Source organism: Colossoma macropomum, unplaced genomic scaffold (assembly GCF_904425465.1).
Source record: "Colossoma macropomum unplaced genomic scaffold, Colossoma_macropomum, whole genome shotgun sequence".
Classification (NCBI taxonomy): Eukaryota; Metazoa; Chordata; class Actinopteri; order Characiformes; family Serrasalmidae; genus Colossoma; species Colossoma macropomum.
This window is the reverse complement of record NW_023494784.1, coordinates 25,199,775-25,219,268: the sequence shown is the minus strand read 5'-3', so window position 1 is coordinate 25,219,268 and position 19,494 is coordinate 25,199,775. Positions and strand designations below refer to the sequence as shown.

The following is a 19,494-nucleotide window of genomic DNA, read 5'->3' as shown; positions in this document are numbered from 1 at the left end:
CTACCATTTTGGCATCACCGCTATGCAAAGAATGGTCCACTACTCCAATAATATCTGGTCAGTGGTGGTCCTATGGTGGTATTTTTTCATTGATGGACAGGTAGGGGTGTAGTGACAAATTGTGCATCGACAGATGGGCTACAAAATTGTCAATCTATAAAGTACACTTATGTGGCAGATATACCTGATAAAATAGCCATTGACTATGAGTAATCTATGTGATGTTTGCATTATTTTGTACATCCCATGTATCATTGATGTCCAAAGAAAAACTTGTATCTCCAAAATAGTAACTTTACAGGAGAAGACAGAAGATGTGTTCAAATTATGTAGAAAAAAATCACGTTTTTCTTTGGACAGTAATGATGTGTCTGTGACAAAGTTGCTGGACCAACAGAAATGGCCAAAGGTTACATGCAAAAAATCTCATCAAATTAGATTAATATACATTAAAGTTAATAACGTTTAGTAACACTTTACTGAAGGGCAGCATTCATAAGACTATATGACACCTTCATAAAGCCCTCATGACAACTGACGTTATCATAGACTTTCTTCTTATTCCAACAAACGTCAGTGTCATAAAGGCAGCTTTTGTCCATTCTGATGTTATTTCATCTGAGCAATGGTTATGATAACTGACACTTGTTGTAATATGCCTTTATAAATGTATATATAGATGTACGTAATTTGTTATGTAGGTTTTGTGTAGCTTTATGAATACTATCCTTCACTCATTGTGCTTTTTTGCTTGCTCAACAAAGCCACCATTTCGGAGATTTTGTTGCAGCAGGAATATGATAAAATGTGCATGTCTGTGCTATCTTTGGCATGGCTGACAGCAAGTTCCTTTCTCTCTCTCTCTGTGTGCAGCTTTGGCTGCGCAGTCATGCGCCCTGCGAGAGGAAAATGACAGTCTGCGCTGGCAGCTGGACGCCTACAGGAATGAGGTGGAGCTGCTGAAGAAAGAGCAGGGCAAAGCCCACCGCTCTGAGGAAGACCACACCCATGAACAACAGCTCCATTTCCTCCAGCAGACCATGCACAGCATGCAGCAGGTAACACACACTCACACCCACAAGCACATTAACACACCCGGAGGCGTGTTCACACTTACATGCATCTTATACTCATACCTTTAAAACAGTTCTGATAGCGCCAGTGATTTACATCAGAGAAGACGCTACCCGTACTTACACTTTACTCCTGTTAACACACACTCACTCAGTCCTTCGATACCAGACCCATTTCACTCTGATATACGACAACATGGTTACCCTCTTTACACTGAGCTTACCTGCTAGTGGAAGTGTTGGAAGCTTTCTGTATCTACTCTACCTGAATTAATGTCTGTATAAGGCAACCTCCACTACCTCTCTATAAAAGCATGAGGAGCATCTCACTCTCTCTCTCCCTCACTGTATTTCTTCTGTTAGTTTCATCTTGTATCTCCTTTTGCTTGCCACACATCATGCACCCGATCAAGAACTAAGCTTTTCAAAAGATTCACTATGGCTGGGAAAGTGTTCGGAAAACCACTTTTTAATATCAATGTGCTCAGGAAGGAACAGAATATAATTAACACTCCTTCTCACCCTCTTCGCTCAAAGTTTAAACTGCTTCCTTCTGGCTGACAATTTAAGATTCCAAAAGTCGCCAGAAACATATGTTAAAGTCATTTTCCCTACAAGCTATACAGGCATTAAATAGTTATAGGTAGGCTTTTTCCCCATTTAAATGATGTTGATTACCTTACAGTCCACATCCCTTTTTTTGGTTAAACCTTTCAATGCTGAGGCAAAAATCTTCTGCTTCTGCCATTTAATCTAGCCTCCTTTAATAATGTGATTTTGTAATGATGCACTTATTGCATTTATTTTGATATCGTCACTGTCATATCAAAACCATGTATCTCTGAGTAATTTTCCTACATCATTTGGAGCTGCCCTTTATATCGTGTGGACATTTTATGACGAACTGACTAACAGAAATGGTCCAAAATTGCTCTGAATAAAACCTTACAGTTATTACATTAATTCACATTAAAATTAAGAGCATGTTCGCCTTCTCCTATACAGTTACCATTTTTGCTCGGATGAAACAAAGCAATAACAAGCCCTTAATGATCTGAATTATGTTCTAAATATGTGCATACACTTGACAATTACAGTGCTTCCAACAGTAAAGGCAGCATCATGCTTCTTTTATATAGTGGTAGAAAACATGGTAGCGAACAAAAAGCTCCGATTCCACATGCTGCAGCTCTGCAGCTCTGACTGCAGATTTTAATGAGTTAATTGGAAATATCACCAAAATCTCTGAATGAATTTCTGGCAAGGTGTTAAGTATGATAGGGTTACATTTTACTCTACTTGATTTTATAATACTTGAATCTGAGTGAATGTCATGAAACCTGCATACCTATATTCAGCTGAAAATTGTCTGATTTTCTGGACTGAGGTCTAATAGTACCCTCATTTTCGGTGGAAAATGCAATTTGAACAAGGCTACACTGCGTCTGTGTCTTCAGAACTGACTACATTAGCAGTGTTTTGATTGGTGTGCCATTTGTAGAAACTAAGCTACGGTGTAATAAAACTCTGATCTAATGGTTGTGTTAATCTGGATTTGCTGAGAATATTTGTTTATCAACATATAGCATGGGCTTGTTTTCACTGGCAGCTTGTTTATTATCTGTTAAGATATTTCCTGCCTTTACCTCTTTCACATCAATGAGCGCACATGCACATACAGTCACTTTTTCAGGTAGCAATCGAGCTCAAGTGTCCTTCAGTTTTCAATGTGCGATTGAGTTAGATCCCTGCTGTTAATTGGGATTTATTTTTTTACGTTCATTCTCTACATTTAGAGGCAGTACTATGTCATTGCCTGCTGCCTTTTGTTCTTCATGATGCTGCCTGTCTCCACAGCAACTCTTGCGGCTCCAGGAGGAACTGAAGAGTAAAGAGCTGGAGCTGGAGCAGGCCCGAGATGAGCAGCGCTACCTGGAGGGAGAGGTCTTCAGCCTCAGAGAGAAGGTAAGACTAGCATATAAAAAGTTGAAGGAATTGTTTAGATAAAATTAAAATTTATGCAATTTTCAATTGCAATCAACCGAAACATGTTTGGTGTTTGCTTCATTAGTTTTGCACTGGAGCAAATGTAGCTAACCAGTAATGGAAGCTTTTACCCCATTGCACAAGTACAGACAAAATGCACAAAGGCACAGAGAAACTGAGGCTTCAGGATGGCTGCTGCTGTATTTTTAGCTATGTGATATCCTTTTGTTTTATAGATAACAGTATGTCATAGTGTCAGAAACTGCATAAACAAGTCTATTTGAGGTTTATTAATAGTTTGAACATGATTTGAGGCAAGTGTGTGATGATTTAGGCATGCTGTCATTCTTACTTAATTCACATTGTTCCTCACTGTTACTGGTTGGCAGTTTTCTTTGTGTAATTCTTTTGTTAACTCTTTAAGGCAGGTGCAAAAACATGGCTATTTCTGCAGTTTAATCTGCTCCTCTCCATTGTTGTTGCTTTTATTTGATGTATAAAGAACAGGATTTATATTTAGTTTGTCTCAGAAACTATATTTTTGACAAAGAAAGCACATGAATAGGAATATGTCACAGACCAGTAGCATTTAATAATTTCTCTGATTAAACAAGACAGTAAAAAGCACTTAGCAATTTGAACTGTGATCTGACTGAGCTGGTGTGCACAGAAAAAATCAGCACCTCCAACAGTAAAGTGGCAGAAAACATGTAGCACACAGAAAGCTCAGATTCTACACGCTGATATGCTTCACTGTAGCCATTGTGTGCATACTCACACCATAAGTCCTCTGGCAGATTTAAACAAGCGAAGGAGGCCATTGGCAAATTCTCAGAGTGGTTTGCCAGTGTGACTCTCGGTTTGATAGCGTTAATACTTTTCATGAAAAAGTTCTGAAATTCTCAGTATTCAGTCCATTGCTGCTCTCACAAGGACAGACATCTGTCTCATAAAGCAAAAGTGGGGCACTTTTTGACAAATAAAAGAAAAATGTAATAAATAGCTAAATATTTTCTTTAGACAATTCACCATGTCCCAATAACAAAATCTTGTGACTTTGACTATAATGTTGGCTATGTGATTTTCAGTTAATAACATGTATGTAACATCATGCCACAAAATGCATGCAGTACAACACTGATGCTAAGCTTATGACTCTACGGAAATCAGTCATCCCTCAAAAGAGCTTAGTAACACTAGGATTAATAATGGGCTCATTACTTTGATTTACCAGTCTACTCAGGCTTTAACAGGAACTTCAGTGCTTGTTAAAAAGACGTTTGTTGAGTTCCTCTTTAGAGTCTGTTGAGCATGTTTGCTTTTAAAATAGTTAATAATCAAGAACTGATGGTGTTTCATTTAAAGATGGTATGTTTTATTAGTTAGTGAGTAAGTATTCTAACGTTTTCTCTTAGAAGTTTAAAACGTAACTGTTTTCTGAATAGCACTTTTTCAAAATCTAACTAGAACTGAGTACAGACACTTCATTTCTGTATTCTGAATATGCATTCCCAGTACTTGTAATCTGTTACATCCCAGTCCTCTAGGAGGCTTGTTTACGAAATGCAACCATTTAACCTACTTACAGTTGTCTTTTTCATTATCTTTTACTGATATAAACCGTCTTTAGAGCACGTTTCTGGTGAGAGATTTTCCAGTTTGGCACCAATGCCTCTCTCTGCCTCTCTTCATGGGTGACAGTAGGAGGCCAGTGTGCAGCCTGGGGTCACTCAGTGTCCTCACCCTCTCTCTGGGAGAGCAGCTACATATGGCAGCAGCAGAGCTCCACACACACAACCCTACACACTGTTCTAAATAGAAAAGTCTGTCTTAAAACTTTCATAACATGATGGATCTGAACTGCTGTGTCTGGAGGGGAGAACCCAGCACAGAAAAAAACATTTTTTTTTTTACCTCCATTATGCTTTGCTGAGGCTGACTCACTAAGACCATGCCTTGCCTTACTTACTGCCTATGAACTCATGTTCCCTGTTCGACGGTTTCATGCTCTTAGGTCCACACACGTCTGGTCTAAACATGTAGACCAGACGTCACCAACCCTGGTCCTGGAGATTTACCATCCTGTAAAGTCTAGTTTGAACCAAAATCTGTCACACCTGCTCCAGCAGATTAGCTGCTTGAGAAGTCCTTGATGAGCATGTTAGATGAAGGTTGGAACTAGAAACTCTGCAGGAAAGTAGATCTCCCGAACCAGAGTTGGTGACCGACCACTGTTGTAGACCATATAGAAATCATACCTTACTATACGTTGCGTGCATTCATGTAGCCCACACAGAGCTACTACAAATGAAGCCACTGTTATGGCTTCCGTACTGCTGCGCTGCTCAACATGATACCTCAACATTTGTGTGAGCACGGTGGTTTACTCAGGAGCATACAATAAAAGCCATGCTTGTTTACTCTGACTGCAGACATTGGTTGGCATGAATGTTATTTGACTGAGATAATAGGAACATCAATATGTAGCGGAGTTCCTGCAGAGTCTGTGGTGTATCGTGCTCCTAACCAAAGAGATAACAGCCAGGTGATATATACTGCTTCAGCTCTAACATGGACCTGTTTTTATACATTCTAAACATCAGAAACTGTTATGACCTTGAGAAGATGCTCTGAGTCTGTCAGTACTATTTTATGGAAAGAATTATGTGTGTAGCTACAACAGGGTAAAGGTTTTTAGACTCCAGTTCCCTGAAAATCCATTAAATATTAAGCATATACATGACTATGCAAGTGCTACACAAACTCAGTGTCAAAGTTTCAAAGATGTTAAGTCACAGTGTTCACAAAGTTCCCGTACCATTTCCTCCTTGGCATTTTCTTCCTTCTACAGCACACCAATTGAGTGAATTTTTGTCTATTTCTCCTGACAGCTTCTGAACAGTTCAGACTCAGTGGAGGGGACAAACCACACCGCTGAAGCCCCTGAAAAGGTAAAGGTATTACTCAGCTGTCACTACACCACCACATGCTGGGTTTGCTGTTTTTATGTAATGCAGACCTGCTGTGGAGTGATAAATGTGAGAATGTAGACCAGATTTGCTTATGTGCCTTGAGTTGCTTAAAACTGAGTTACTGAAATGCTCTTTTATTTTATTTTTCTAGACAGTACTGTGCAAAAGTCACAGACCACCCTTCATATATTTTATTTCTAGTTAAAACGACCATTAAGTACAAATTCAGTATTCAGGAGACACCATATGGCCAAAAGTATGTGGACACACCTCCTAATTATTGAGTTCAGGTGTTTCAGCCACATGTATCACTAACAGATGTATAAACACAAGTACATAGCCATGTAATCCCCATATACAAACACTGGCAGCAGAATGAGTCATGCTGAAGAGCTCAGTGACTTTAAAGGTGGCACTGTCACAGGATGCCACCTTTGCCACAGGTCAGCTTTTTAAGCTTTTTCTTCCCTACTGCTCTGGTCAACTGTAAATGTTATTACTGTGAAATGGAAGCATCTGAGCTGTTGTTGCTACTAGTCTTGAAGCTGTAGACACTAAGTGGGGATGCCACGTGCTGAAGCGTGTAGCGTGTAAAAATTGCCTGTTTTCTGCTGCATCACTTATTATAGAGTTCGAAACTGCCCCTGGAAGTAACATGAGCAGAAGAAGTGAGTGTTGGGAGCTTCATGAAAAAGGGTTCCATGGTTGAGCAGCTGCACATAAGCCTAAGATCACTGCGCAATGCCGAGCATCGGCTGGAGTGGTGTAAAGCACGTCCCCGCTGGACTCTGGACTCAGTAGAAACGTACTATGAAGTGACGCTTCACTGTCTGGCAGTCTAATGGATGAATCTTGGCTGGCGGATGCCAGGAGAACACTAAAGACCTGAATGCATAGTGCCAACAACAAAGTTTGGTGGAGGAGGGATAATGTGCTGGGACTATTTCTCAAGCTGTGGGCAAGGCCCCTTAATGTTAATGCTAGAGCATACAAAGACATTTTAGACAATTATATGCTTCCAACTTTGTGGTAACAGTTCCAGCATGACTGTGCCCCTGTGCACAAAGTGAGGTCCATAGTTATTGTTTGACAAGCTTGGTGTGGAGGTACTTCAGTTGTCTGCACAGACCCCTGACTTTAACTACACTGAACACCTTTTGGATGAATTGTAGCATCGATTGTCAGTTAGGCCTTCTCGTCCAACATCAGTGCCTGACATCACAAATGTTCTTTTGATGGAATGACCACAAATTCCCTCAGATACACTCCAAAATCTTGTAGAAAGCCTTCCCAGAAGAGTGGAGGCTGATACAAAGAGAGGGCCAATTCCACATGAATGTACATGTTTTTGGAATGGGACGTCCAATAAGGTCATAAATGTGTGAAGATCAGGTGTTCACATGTTTTTGGCAATATAGTGTATTTCTGAGGAGATTAGGTATAAGATTATAATTCACTTTTACTGATATAAACCGTCTTTAGAGCACGTTTCTGTTGGGAGATTTTCCAGTTTGGCACCAATGCCTCTCTCTGTCTCTCTTCATGGGTGACAGCAGGAGGCCAATGTGCAGCCTGGGGTCACTCAGTGTCCTCACCCTCTCTCTGGGAGAGCAGCTACATATGGCAGCAGCAGAGCTCCACACACACAACCCTACACACTGTTCTAAATAGAAAAGTCTGTCTTAAAACTTTCATAACATGATGGATCTGAACTGCTGTGTCTGGAGGGGAGAACCCAGCACAGAAAAAAACATTTTTTTTTTACCTCCATTATGCTTTGCTGAGGCTGACTCACTAAGACCATGCCTTGCCTTACTTACTGCCTATGAACTCATGTTCCCTGTTCGACGGTTTCATGCTCTTAGGTCCACACACGTCTGGTCTAAACATGTAGACCAGAAGTCACCAACCCTGGTCCTGGAGATCTACCATCCTGTAAAGTATATGTTTTTGGAATGGGATGTCCAATAAGGTCATAAAGGTGTGAAGATCAGGTGTTCACATGTTTTTGGCAATATAGTGTATTTCTGAGGAGATTAGGTATAAGATAATTCACTTGCATAAGGAGAGAAATAAGAGAAAGTCATAAATAAGAAAATAAGAGAAAGTCAAAGTAGAAAATAAGTGAAAATTTTCCAGAACCAAAAAATATTAAGAATAAAGAAAATAGGACTCCTCACAAATCCCCTATGAACAATGGACACAATATGTATGTACCCTGCCTGGGTGAGGGTTACCGTGACCTACCCCTGGAGACCTGGGTAGTGTTCCTTGGCGAACACCTGGTGGCTGAGCCGGGCTTAGTCCGAAAAAGGCAATGTGGAGGGACCATTTGGCAGAAACTGGCTCTTGGCATGTGGAACATAACTTCACTGGTGGGGGAGGAGCTGAAGAAGATTTGCAATTTGCAAATCAAAAAAAAAAGGCTGCCCAGACCTCAACATCATTTAATGTGTTTGGGATTACTTAAAGCACGAGAAGCAAAAAAAAAAAAGACTGAACTTTGGTGTGGTGTGGAAAAAAACAAAAGCAAGTCTCCAAAGCAGAACACCTGAACACTAAATAATGAAGAATTGATATTATATTTATTTGTTGAGGATTCTATGTAATTTTCTGTTAAATATGTTTTCTGCTTTTTTCATGGTGCTGAAAAATGAATAACCAGAAATTGAAGGGTGGTCTCTGAGTGTACAGTACTGTATGTCATATTTTCTCTTGAATATCTTTTTGGTCAAATGTATTTGTCTGGTCTAGTTTATTACATGTTATACATGCACTGTGTGCACTCACCAAGACATGTTCTCAACAAAAGCCAACATGGTTTTGGCTTTTGATTCTGGCCAGCTTAGTTGAGTGGGGTTAATGCAGTTTGTTAAGAGCTAATACTCAATGTCAAAAATAATTGATAAAGAATAAGCCTAAGCTGAGTTTTCAATGCGGCTGCAGCTGCACATAAAAGTGGAAAAATTTTACAATGAAAATTTGACTAGATATACATGCCTTATGCACCACTGCCTCTATTTATGAGGTGGTCTTAAAGGGCATCTGAATAGATAGCTCAGTGTGTATGCTGTGCCAATTGCTATGATCCATGCTTTGATTCATCTTTTGTGTGACTTATGGCCTGACATCTTGAGCAGCCTCTGCAAAGGAAAGGCTGGTAAATGTCAATAAACATTGATTTCTCTGAAAGCAGAGCAGAACGCTTTGCATTTTTAGTACAGATTGGTCAGCATGAATGTGGCTGTTGCTTAGTCTGTAAGCCTCATCTGGATGTTCACTGCATTCTGTTTTGAATTCTATCTGGAGGTTCACTGCATTCTAATTCTTATTCTGTGCCTGATCCTTGTGTGTCTGCACATGTGTGTGTATGTATGTGTGAACAGGGTTTGAATGGCACTGCAGCGCTTTATCACCATCGGGAGAAGAACAATGAGGCGGTCATGCGAGGTCCTCTGAGATCAGAGAAAGAAGCTCTGTTGCTGGGTAATTACATGCTATCTCTGCTCTATAAAGCTGTACAGTCTTGATGTTTAAAACATCAGCAGCAGTGGGTGGATTGGGTAGAATATCGGATCAGCCCGGAAGACAGAGTCTTGGTCTGTCTCCTCTTAGAGTCAAAGTTAAAAGCATATAGTAGGCAGAGAACAGTATGTAATTTACTATGAGTGCTATGCCTTAGGCCTTACACTATCACTAACCTTTTTGAAGTGTTAAGTACTAGATTAAAGTGCTAAGATTTACTGTTCAAATCTGATTTTTCTGATGTGGTCTGATAGCCAACTACTCTGAAGTGGTCATGCTACTAAACTGACCAAGTGCAAAAGAACAGCGATCCGTCCAGCATGCTCATCCAGAAGTGCTCCGACAGAATGGAGGCAGCACACACAGTCACAGCTGTCCTCCATCTTTGCCTACAATTAATTCCTGCCAGCACAGAACTGAAATATTGAGCTGGATTGACAAATTTTTTTTATTAATTCTGCTCTGACTGTTCAGGCAGGGAGGTCAACACATCAGATATGCATGAGAATTTAGAACCACATATGAAAATGATTCATATTTGAATTGACAATGTCATATTCAGTGACTACTGTTTTTACATCTAAAACATCCAAAAAAAAAAATCAGACCTCTCTTTCTAAGGCAGTAAAATTATGAACATAGCAGTTGACCGCAGCCAGGTTTCCATGTGTCAAATTAAATTCAAATGAATAACAGAAATGTTGCAAAATATTATATGAACAAGGCTGTGTTTCCATCAGCTCTGAACAAGAGAATGAAACTCTACTTTTGTAAAATATTTCTGATAAATATAGGACACATTTACAGACAAATCTTTACTGTTGAGCAACTTTGTCTTACTGTATTGGTAAATTTTATGGCTATATTTTACATCGTAAGAGTGCAGGGACAAAATGTACTGGAAAATATGGCTTGAGAACAACGTCACATTGCGCTGTATTATAAGACTGTTCCACTATATTAGCAGAGTTTGTTTTTTGTTTACATGCTACAAATACACTGTGAGAGTATAAAGACAGTGCTGTTTTATTGTGTTTTTTAGGCTTGTCCTGCTTAAAAAAGTGAATCAAATAAAGAAGCAGTACATCTGTACCAACTCTAGAGAATTCCAAACAATAGAATATGCAGACAATTAGCCTGATTGATGGTATGGCTCCATACAAACTCCCAAACAGAATGGACTGATGATCTGGATATGCTATTGTTACCTTATCTTTCATTCATAGATTTTTTTCTACCTGGTGTGTAGCTCAGTCACTCAAAGGCCATGTACAGTATACAAAGGGTGATTCCACGTAGCCAATGGCAGATTTAACTCCAGTACTGATGGATTTTACTCAGCTTGAGTTTGATATTTATCTGTACCCTCACTGTGATGCTTCCTATAAGATATTTGACTAGATCCACATCTGAATAGTTGAATGAAACTTTCTTTCCTGTCTGCTTTCCTCGATTTTGCTCTGACTTTTGACTTTTGGTTGCCTTGTAGCTCCACATGCTAGTCAGCTCTGCCAGCATATTTAGTGAGTCCATGTGCTACAGGAAAGTAGGTAGAAAAGAAAGATTCATTTAACTATTCAGATGCAGATCTAGCCAAATATCCTGCCACAATGGCAGATCACCCAAAAGACACTGTGTCATGACATCACATTCCCTATATCATAACTCAAGATCTGCTACAGGTACCTTATATCTGTTTACCTTCTAATATCACTGAGTATGTTGTTTGATGAGGTATGTTTTCATTTCTTCATTAGTAAACGGTTACCTGCTGCATTCTGGAATGTTGCTTTTCATCATAATTTATTGCATTTCCATCAAGTCTTTTTACTCAATCTTGTCAGTGAGAGAGAGAGAGAGAGAGAGAGAGAGACAGACAGACAGACAGAGAGAGAGAATGCTGTTGCTAGGGGACGGAGTCACAGCCTCTGTCTGTCATGTTTCTGGATGAAGATCCTGAAGAGCAGTGAGGTCAGGAGGACTCAGGGGAGCTGTTCCTTTCTCTGCCAGGCGCTCTGCTGGCTCTGACCCACACAGCCCCCACTAATTCTCCACACACTTGCACAAACATACACACCTAGATACACATCTAATGGTTGCACAACATGCACCATATTGCCCTGTTCACAGAGAAGAAACATACTCTACAGATGGGGCTGGGGAGGAGAAAGCCTGATCTAGGAGGCCTTCAGCCAGAACGGCAGAAAAGCTCAACTTGTTCCAGCAGGAGGGAGAGAAAAGACTGACAGTGAAACACAAATTGCTTAAATCTCCAGACTCCCGCACCACTCAGCCAGCCGCACTGGAGTGTTAACTCTGGAGAGGAAGCCCTTCCTAATAATTCACTGATTTGGACTGGCTTCCTTTGCTTCTTAACATCTCTTTGTTGCAAGCATGCATTATTTCTAGTCAATTTTCCACTGCACTGTTTGCTAATATTACTTCCCTTTATTTAAAATGATTGCTGTCAAATTTGCTTCTTTTCATACCGATTGATTAAGAAATAGATTTTTTCATTTTTAGCTATGTGGGAGCAGCAGAGTGTAACACAACAGGGAAGTGAGAGAGTCATAGGCTTCCAGCAAACGCTCTATCAGCTCCTGCACAGCTGCTCTGCCTCTCATTTCAGAATCTGAGCAGACATCATGAAGCACCCCAGCAACTCCCCTCCCCACTCCAGAGTGAGCCGCCGTGAAAGTAGGGCTTGCGGAGGGAATTGAATTAGGCTCCTCTGTAATTGGCAGTGTTATGCCATATAAATCAAGGAAATAAATATTGGCTTGGGGCCCTCCAGGGAAGGCACTATATTCTCTGCCTCTGCATCAGCACGTTACCTTTGCAGGACCTCTTCAAAGTAATCAACTTAAGAGGGGGTGGGGTGGCGGTTCTGCTCTGAGCTGGAGCTTGACGATTGTGCGGGCTGCATTTATTGCCTAGTCTGTCTGTTACATTCAAATTTGGTCACCGTAATGTTCAGTCACCTTCTGTGCTCTCTCTCTGCAGGAGTCATATCAACCTTCCTCCATGTCCACCCTTTTGGAGCCAACATTGAGTATCTGTGGTCTTACATCCAGAGGCTCGATGCAAAGGTAAACCCATTATATGGTTTCTTTAGTAAAATAAACCTTGGGATTTCATATAATGCTCTGGTTAAAGGATTTGAGGATGTGTAAATGTAGTTTTATTGCCATGAGACTGAATGCTGTGTAGCTAAATGAGTGTAGTCGTCCAGTACCAGACAACCTTTGAGCTCAGGTGGTCCTACTAATGAGTATCTGTAAGGCCATGACCTGTGACCTCAAATTAGCTTTGCTTAGTTTAATTGTAGGCTGAACAGAGCCACTTGATCAAAATACATTTGACTGAGTTTGACTATTTGTTTTGATTCTGCAAATAGGCAATTGGGAATCAAACACGAGTCAATCTTAGTCTTTTATTGTGTTTTTATTCAGAATGCAAATGTTGGTCAGTTTTTTTTTTGACCAAAACCCGACCGTCACTACTTGTCAATTAATCGTTAACTGGCAAGCCTAAAATCAAGGAAGCAACCCATCAAAATATCAGTTAAATAAAAGATAATTCAAATCTGATTGAGCAATGTTCAAAGTCATTGTAAAATACTTGATAGAATATACCAAACTCATGAGCGCTCACATCCACTGGATTCTGTATTTATGCACCGAGATATTAATACATGTTCCTTGTATGGACCATGGAGAGTAGTACTGATAGGTGGGGCCAGGCATTAACCAAAACCATATTAAACACACCATACATAAGAACTTATTAAAATGTGGGGCTGAGAACACGTTCATAATTATATGACCATCAAATAATAAGGCAACGAAATGACTGCAACATACAATGATGGGATACTGAAAATTTTATATTTTAAACTTCTTAATTTATATTCACCACTCATTACTAGTCCAAGTTAAAACAAACATGAATGGCATAACCAAAGCTAGCTTGGCAGTAATTCTGGAAAGCCGTCACTGTTCATCACGTTCTTCTTTTTGCACACACGTGATTTCCTCACACCACTGTGCAACACACTTTTTCTCAGAGAATATAGAACATGGACAGAACAGGTTGCCTGATCTAATTATGCTGTCATCCTCTCGAGAAGTGTTCCCAGACACCACTGTTTGTAGCCATGAACTTAATTTTTTAGTAGGCCTATCTAGCAGAACCATTGGCCTATTGCACCCCCCATGCGTACAATTCAAAAAGTTCAACTTAAATTATAAACCTGCCTATTGAAGAACCATTGTTTACTGAAAATAACATTAAATGAAATCGTTTTTTCTAACCAATACATCATCACATGTCTAACAGTTGTTTAGTTGGCAGATAATGGTTAATCATTTAATCATTTCCATCCCTTATATAAACACTTGAACCTTCCCTCCTTAGATCTCAGCCAATGAGCTGGAGAGGCTCATGGTGCGGCTGCCCAACATGTTCAAGCAAGAGTTCAGCGGCGTGGGTGCCACACTGGAGAAACGCTGGAAGTTCTGCGGCTTTGAGGCTCTCAACTCAGCATGACGAACAGAGCCACAGGCACTGAGGCTGCCGGACCTGCGGGCACTGAGCCTCGGTGACACATCCAGACACAGCGAGACTGGCCAGAGCCTTAGAAGAACTCAGTAGAGGGTTCTCGCTCCCTGCTGGATCCGTTTGAGCTGTCACGCCTGCTGCTCTGCTTTACAGACACTGATGATGGCAAAGGAAAGAGCGAGGCACTACATGCAGCACAGAATCAGGACAGATGTATTTACTTGAAGAAGCTCTTTTCAGACTTTGAGCCCTGTTGCATAACTTTTCCTGTCAACGGCGGAGTCCCTGAAGACTCTGGAAGATATCTAGGAATACAGCACTGCTCAATTATAAATATGGAATGTGGAATATGGTAATCTACACTGACACACAGGCGTGTGATAGTGGCCCCTGTGCACCCATCAGAAACCAGTGTGTGGGGACGTTCACTGTACTGGACTTTTCTTTAAAACTTGAGCCTCAGTTTCTCCAAAGTATCGTAGGCTTAAGGTCACTGTTACAGAGAGTGTTCAAAGTGATACTTTTTCTACAGTCTATCAGTGCGCGTCTTCGTAATGGTCTTTTAGGGACCTCAGCCCCGGCCAGTGCTCCTTCATGGCTAATGTGCAGCAGCCAATACTGACCTGTGAAGAGATTCCTTTCACCACTGTGTGAGAGGGGACTTTTTTCTTTTATCGTTGTGTAGACAATGTATGTAACGTGCATTCTCTTTGTGTCATAATGCACCGTTGTAATCTTCTCATGTAAATTATGACTTTATAAAAATCTATTAAAAGCTTTTTATCTGATGCTATTAGACTTTTTATCTGATGCTGTTAGACTTCCTGAGATGAAAGCTATGTCCCATCAATGTCTTGGAGCGCTCCACAGCTGTTCGCTTGCATCATATTTGACATGTTTATTTTGACTTATGTTTGATCCAGAAGTGCTCAGCAGGCAGGCTGGATGAGGACAGGGTAAAGCAGAGGGTTCCCCAATCACTCTGATTATAACAAGCTGTTAATTATTAATTGAAAAGAGGAGGAGAAGGTTGATCTGTCTCTATGTTACATACACGTCCTGATATTTCCATCCTCCACCATGGTTTGTTTTTCCTAGAACAGATTAATGCTTGCATTTAAAGAGCAGCTATCCAACATTTATGCTTGTTCACTCTGAATCTTTGCCTAGAAAGTGGTCAGTTCTAAGTGTTGAAAAGCATTAAAGTGTATTTAATCTAAACCAGTGAGGAGGGAATAGTTTAGCTGCACCCAAATTATGCACTAGGATATTCAAAATATCACATACAAATGCAGTTTAGGAAAAGAGCAGACATACATCAACTGATGTAGGTCGATGTTAGTGCTCATACTGAAGAGTATAGAGAGAGATTGCCACTCAACAACAAATAACAGAAATAGAACAATAAGATAATGGAGTTATCTTCTAAGGTATATTTAGATTTCCTGCAGCAGGTCAAAACCATATTTTCTAAGAAAAGACTGCAGACAAGTTGAGCTCTCATGATACCACTTCCTCTGATACCGCTGTGTCTTCACCTTAAGTCTTAGTTTTGGATTAGAGATCGAGGCTCCTAGGTGGTAGTGTTTTACTGGCAAGTGAGACGCAACATGCTCCAATAGTGAAAATGCTGTGTTCCAGAATTCTGGTGCATCTGATTTCTCTTTAGACAATAGCTCCCATCTGTCTGGGATTAGATCTGAGGGAATCGGGATGTATGTCCAGCTGCAGATACTCACATTGTAAAGTAACACAATGTCTCATCTGCTCATTTTTCTGTTGTTTTCTGAGGTTGACAGCTCTCGTACATGAAGTTGATGAAAGTGTGCATTATTTCACAACAACCACAACGAATATGAATCACATTTCAACGTGAAGAGGCCTACACTCTACTTTTGTATGTAAAAATGCTTCATATGTAGCAAGCAATGATACGTTGGCAAATGAAATCATCTTAAATCTAATGAATGTATCTAACACTCCTCACTTTGAGATTATTGTAAGAAATTAAGATTTTTTTATATTTGTAGACTTTTCATTATTTTAAGTCATTTTATCAAGTGAAATTGTCTTATTTTACTGGCAGATATTTTTGCTTGTTTCAAGCATTATTTCTTGTAACATGCTAAATTATCTGCCAATAGGGACTAGAAATAAGTTGAATAAGCTACTTCTTACATATATTCTTACAAATCAAAATGAAAAAAATATTAGGATATATTGATTAGATTTAAGCTATTTTAACTTATCAAAATATATGTTTTGCTATGTATTCTTTTTAAACAACTTGTAGTCTGTGTAATTGCATTTAACAATTTACTACACCTTGCACAAATAATTTCCTATCATAGACTTACTGAGTGTGCAAAAAAACATGGAAAGGAATTCATTGTGTTGTTGGCGTGTTGGACAGAAATACAGCTTGCCTAAGCTATTCTTAACTGGCCAAAGCAGTGAATAAAAATAGTGTTTCTGCAATAACACAGGACACAAAAACGAGGATTGCCAGACCAGCACTTATTCCTCTAGCATGATTTTCCTCTGTGACAGATAAGCTTTATTTTAAATGCCCCTGGAGCTGAAGAAAATGCACATAGTCTTGTTGTTTTAGTCATGCAGTGGCTGCTTTAAGCACATCCATATTTTCCATTTTTCTTCTCTGGTCATTTGGTTTCCCGTCCAGGCAGGTTCTAATGCGTCTGAATATCCGTAGCATGATGGATGACCAGTGAGACGCTAACAGACACAGCAGGCTGTTTACAAGCCCAGATTGAGCGCCTGTCTTTCTCTTCCATTTTGGATCCCTCCCCAATCTTTTAGCCAGGGCTCGTTCTATTGTTCCGTGCAGTCTGTTGCTTACATCACGTGAAAGGAGACGGAGAGGCTGTATTTGTCATGTGGGTGCCATCAGCCTGCCTATTGTCTCCATATTAATGGGATGTAGGTGACGGGACACAGACAAATACTCCCAGTGATTGGTCAAGGGGACCTTGCCTGGCTGTGAAAGCTCAGAGAATTGTACACTGCACTGCAGATCCCCACGGTCATACTAAACGCCATCAGCTATAAATTTTGTAGAAAGATATTCACTCATTCCAGTGAATTTTCATCATCAATCAATTGCATGTTTTGCATAAAGATGAGTGATTCAATGGGAACATGTTTTTTTTTTGCCTGGAAACAGACTGCATTAGGTCTTCTAAGGAAGCCTGTGGAAAGAGCTCAGTTTGTAAATAAGGTTTATTGAAGAGGTCTATAAATAAACTGGGAAAGGCTGGGAATACAGCAGCATTAACTGTTGTGGATTTCTGCTAATGAAGCTACACAGTGCTTAATTAGTTCTGGCATTTATTTGCTTTTTATGAAAAACAACGTTCAAGCTGTCTATATAATTCTAAATGTTATGCAGTCGGTATAAAAAGCATCTTTTTGCAGGACACCAGTGTTGTGCTTTTAAATGTGTAACTCCACACAGACCTTGCTTATGCTTGCATTGTTTCCAATATTACAGCTGACGCAACAGACAACTCTCATTCCAGCAGTTACATTCCGCTTCTCATAAGACCTTCTCCCCACATCAGTCATGCCTACACAACTCCTTTTCTTCAACTCAAACGCCCTACGCCAAGCACCCTGCTGAGCAAAGCGGGATATATAGGTTACAAAGTCTGATTTTTGTAGCTCTTTGGCTCTGCTCTTCTGCTTCAGAAGTCTTGAGCTTCTGACAGTGAACTGAGACTTGTGATGTTTGACCTGACAGCTGTGTGGAGTTTAAAGACAAAAGTGAGGAACGGCATGGACTGAATGGGAAGTGGAAGAGAGTGCTAAACAATCTACACATACTCTACCACACTAGTTTAACCCCCAAAACAGAAGTCTCTTTCCTACAGCTATTTATTCAGAACTCAGGCTCAACCATTACGGCATTATCGCAGTAACTGAAACCACATGAAGGCTTAAAATATTACATCCTTCCACAGATGAATGAGGAAAAATGTCAAGATGAGAAGAACAGAATCTGGGGATCAAAGATCCATCAGACATGCAGCATGGACAGCAGCTGTGGAGATGCCAAAAGAGTCCTATGTGCTCGGAGCCTCATACAAACTGACCTTTAGTGTAAAAAGCCACTAGACACATAACTGTTTTGTCACTTTAGAAGACAAACCATTCTAGAACTACTGAGAAAGTCCAAAGGTTTGTAGGCACCTGCTCATCCAGTGTTTCTGACCCCCCCTCCCATTCCACTAAGAAGACTTTACACTGGGTGTTGGAACATTGCTGTGAGGATTTGGTTGCATTCAGCCACAAGAGCTTTAGTAAGGTCAGCTACTGATGTTGGATGATTAGTTCAGGATTAGCTCATGTGCAGCTGCTCCAGCGCGCACCATTCTATTGGCAATACTTTTCATGGAGATTTTATGGAGATTATGTGAGCAACTGAATATGTGTCAGCAATGGGTGCATTTTAAAGTATCTTGATACTTTTGTTCCTATAATATATATGAAGGATTAAGTTTTACGTGCAGCGTACAGTGGGATTTTACAAATGTCCAAGGTACGAGTCATTAAAATGAGCTTTATGAAGCATCAATATTTCATTCACATCTGTTTCCAGGGCTTTACAAGGTGAAAAATAGCTCTACTGGACAGTGTGCGTCAGAAACAAAGCCTTGTTCGGATTCTGTTCTTATTTTGCAGCGCTTAATGGAAGGTCACGGTGGTGGAGGGGGACCTGCAGAGAGCAGCCTTGTTCAGGAACTCCATGCAGCTTTCACAGCTTGAGCAGAGGCTGAAAATAGCTGCAGTCACAGGGGGGTCAGAGCGACACAAGCCAACAACAGGGCTTTAGTCAGAACTAGCACAAAACATTCACCTCTGATATACTTACTGTACACATACAAGTAATCAATATCAACTGCAGCACCCAAACAGGGCTGGGCCAAGAGGGGAAAGCTGCTATAATCCACCTATCAGCGCTAGACTGAGAGGGAGGCTGAAGAAGGATCATGCTCGTTTTGGCTTGTGCTTTACATACCAATCATTTTACTGGGTGTCTGACGCAGGCTTTAACTTATTAAACACTTGCTCGTAATTATCAAAGTGGGATATACAGAGGACGACTAGAACTTGATCGGAATCTTTCCATTACATATTCAGTCAGCAATGGTCTGGCTCTGTAAACATGAGGAATGCTTGCTGGTCCATCTGGATGATCACTCTTTTGATGTGCTTAAATCACTCATGCAGTGTGCTCATAAAAATTGTAAACGTGTTCCACTATTGTTGTTCAATTAAAATGAATACACCCTTATACTTATTTCAAAAGCTCAGCTGCTTCTTTTCTTTACATCCACCCTTTTTATATTGCAATAAAC

General features: G+C 40.3%; 1 protein-coding gene across 2 annotated transcripts in view; it reads left to right on the top strand.

The window, feature by feature from the left end:
- enox1 (ecto-NOX disulfide-thiol exchanger 1) overlaps nt 1-14,904 on the top strand; it is a 71,918-nt gene extending 57,014 nt beyond the window's left edge. The window contains exons 10-15 of one of the 2 annotated variants that reach the window (XM_036565432.1): nt 874-1,058; nt 2,931-3,038; nt 5,951-6,016; nt 9,418-9,517; nt 12,560-12,645; nt 13,973-14,904. In XM_036565432.1, the coding sequence (XP_036421325.1) occupies nt 874-1,058; nt 2,931-3,038; nt 5,951-6,016; nt 9,418-9,517; nt 12,560-12,645; nt 13,973-14,104 (677 nt within the window). In that variant the 3' untranslated portion in view covers nt 14,105-14,904. The remainder of the gene's footprint in view (nt 1-873; nt 1,059-2,930; nt 3,039-5,950; nt 6,017-9,417; nt 9,518-12,559; nt 12,646-13,972) is intronic. The other variant, XM_036565425.1, reaches the window with a different exon arrangement.
- The last annotated feature ends 4,590 nt before the right edge of the window (nt 14,905-19,494 follow it).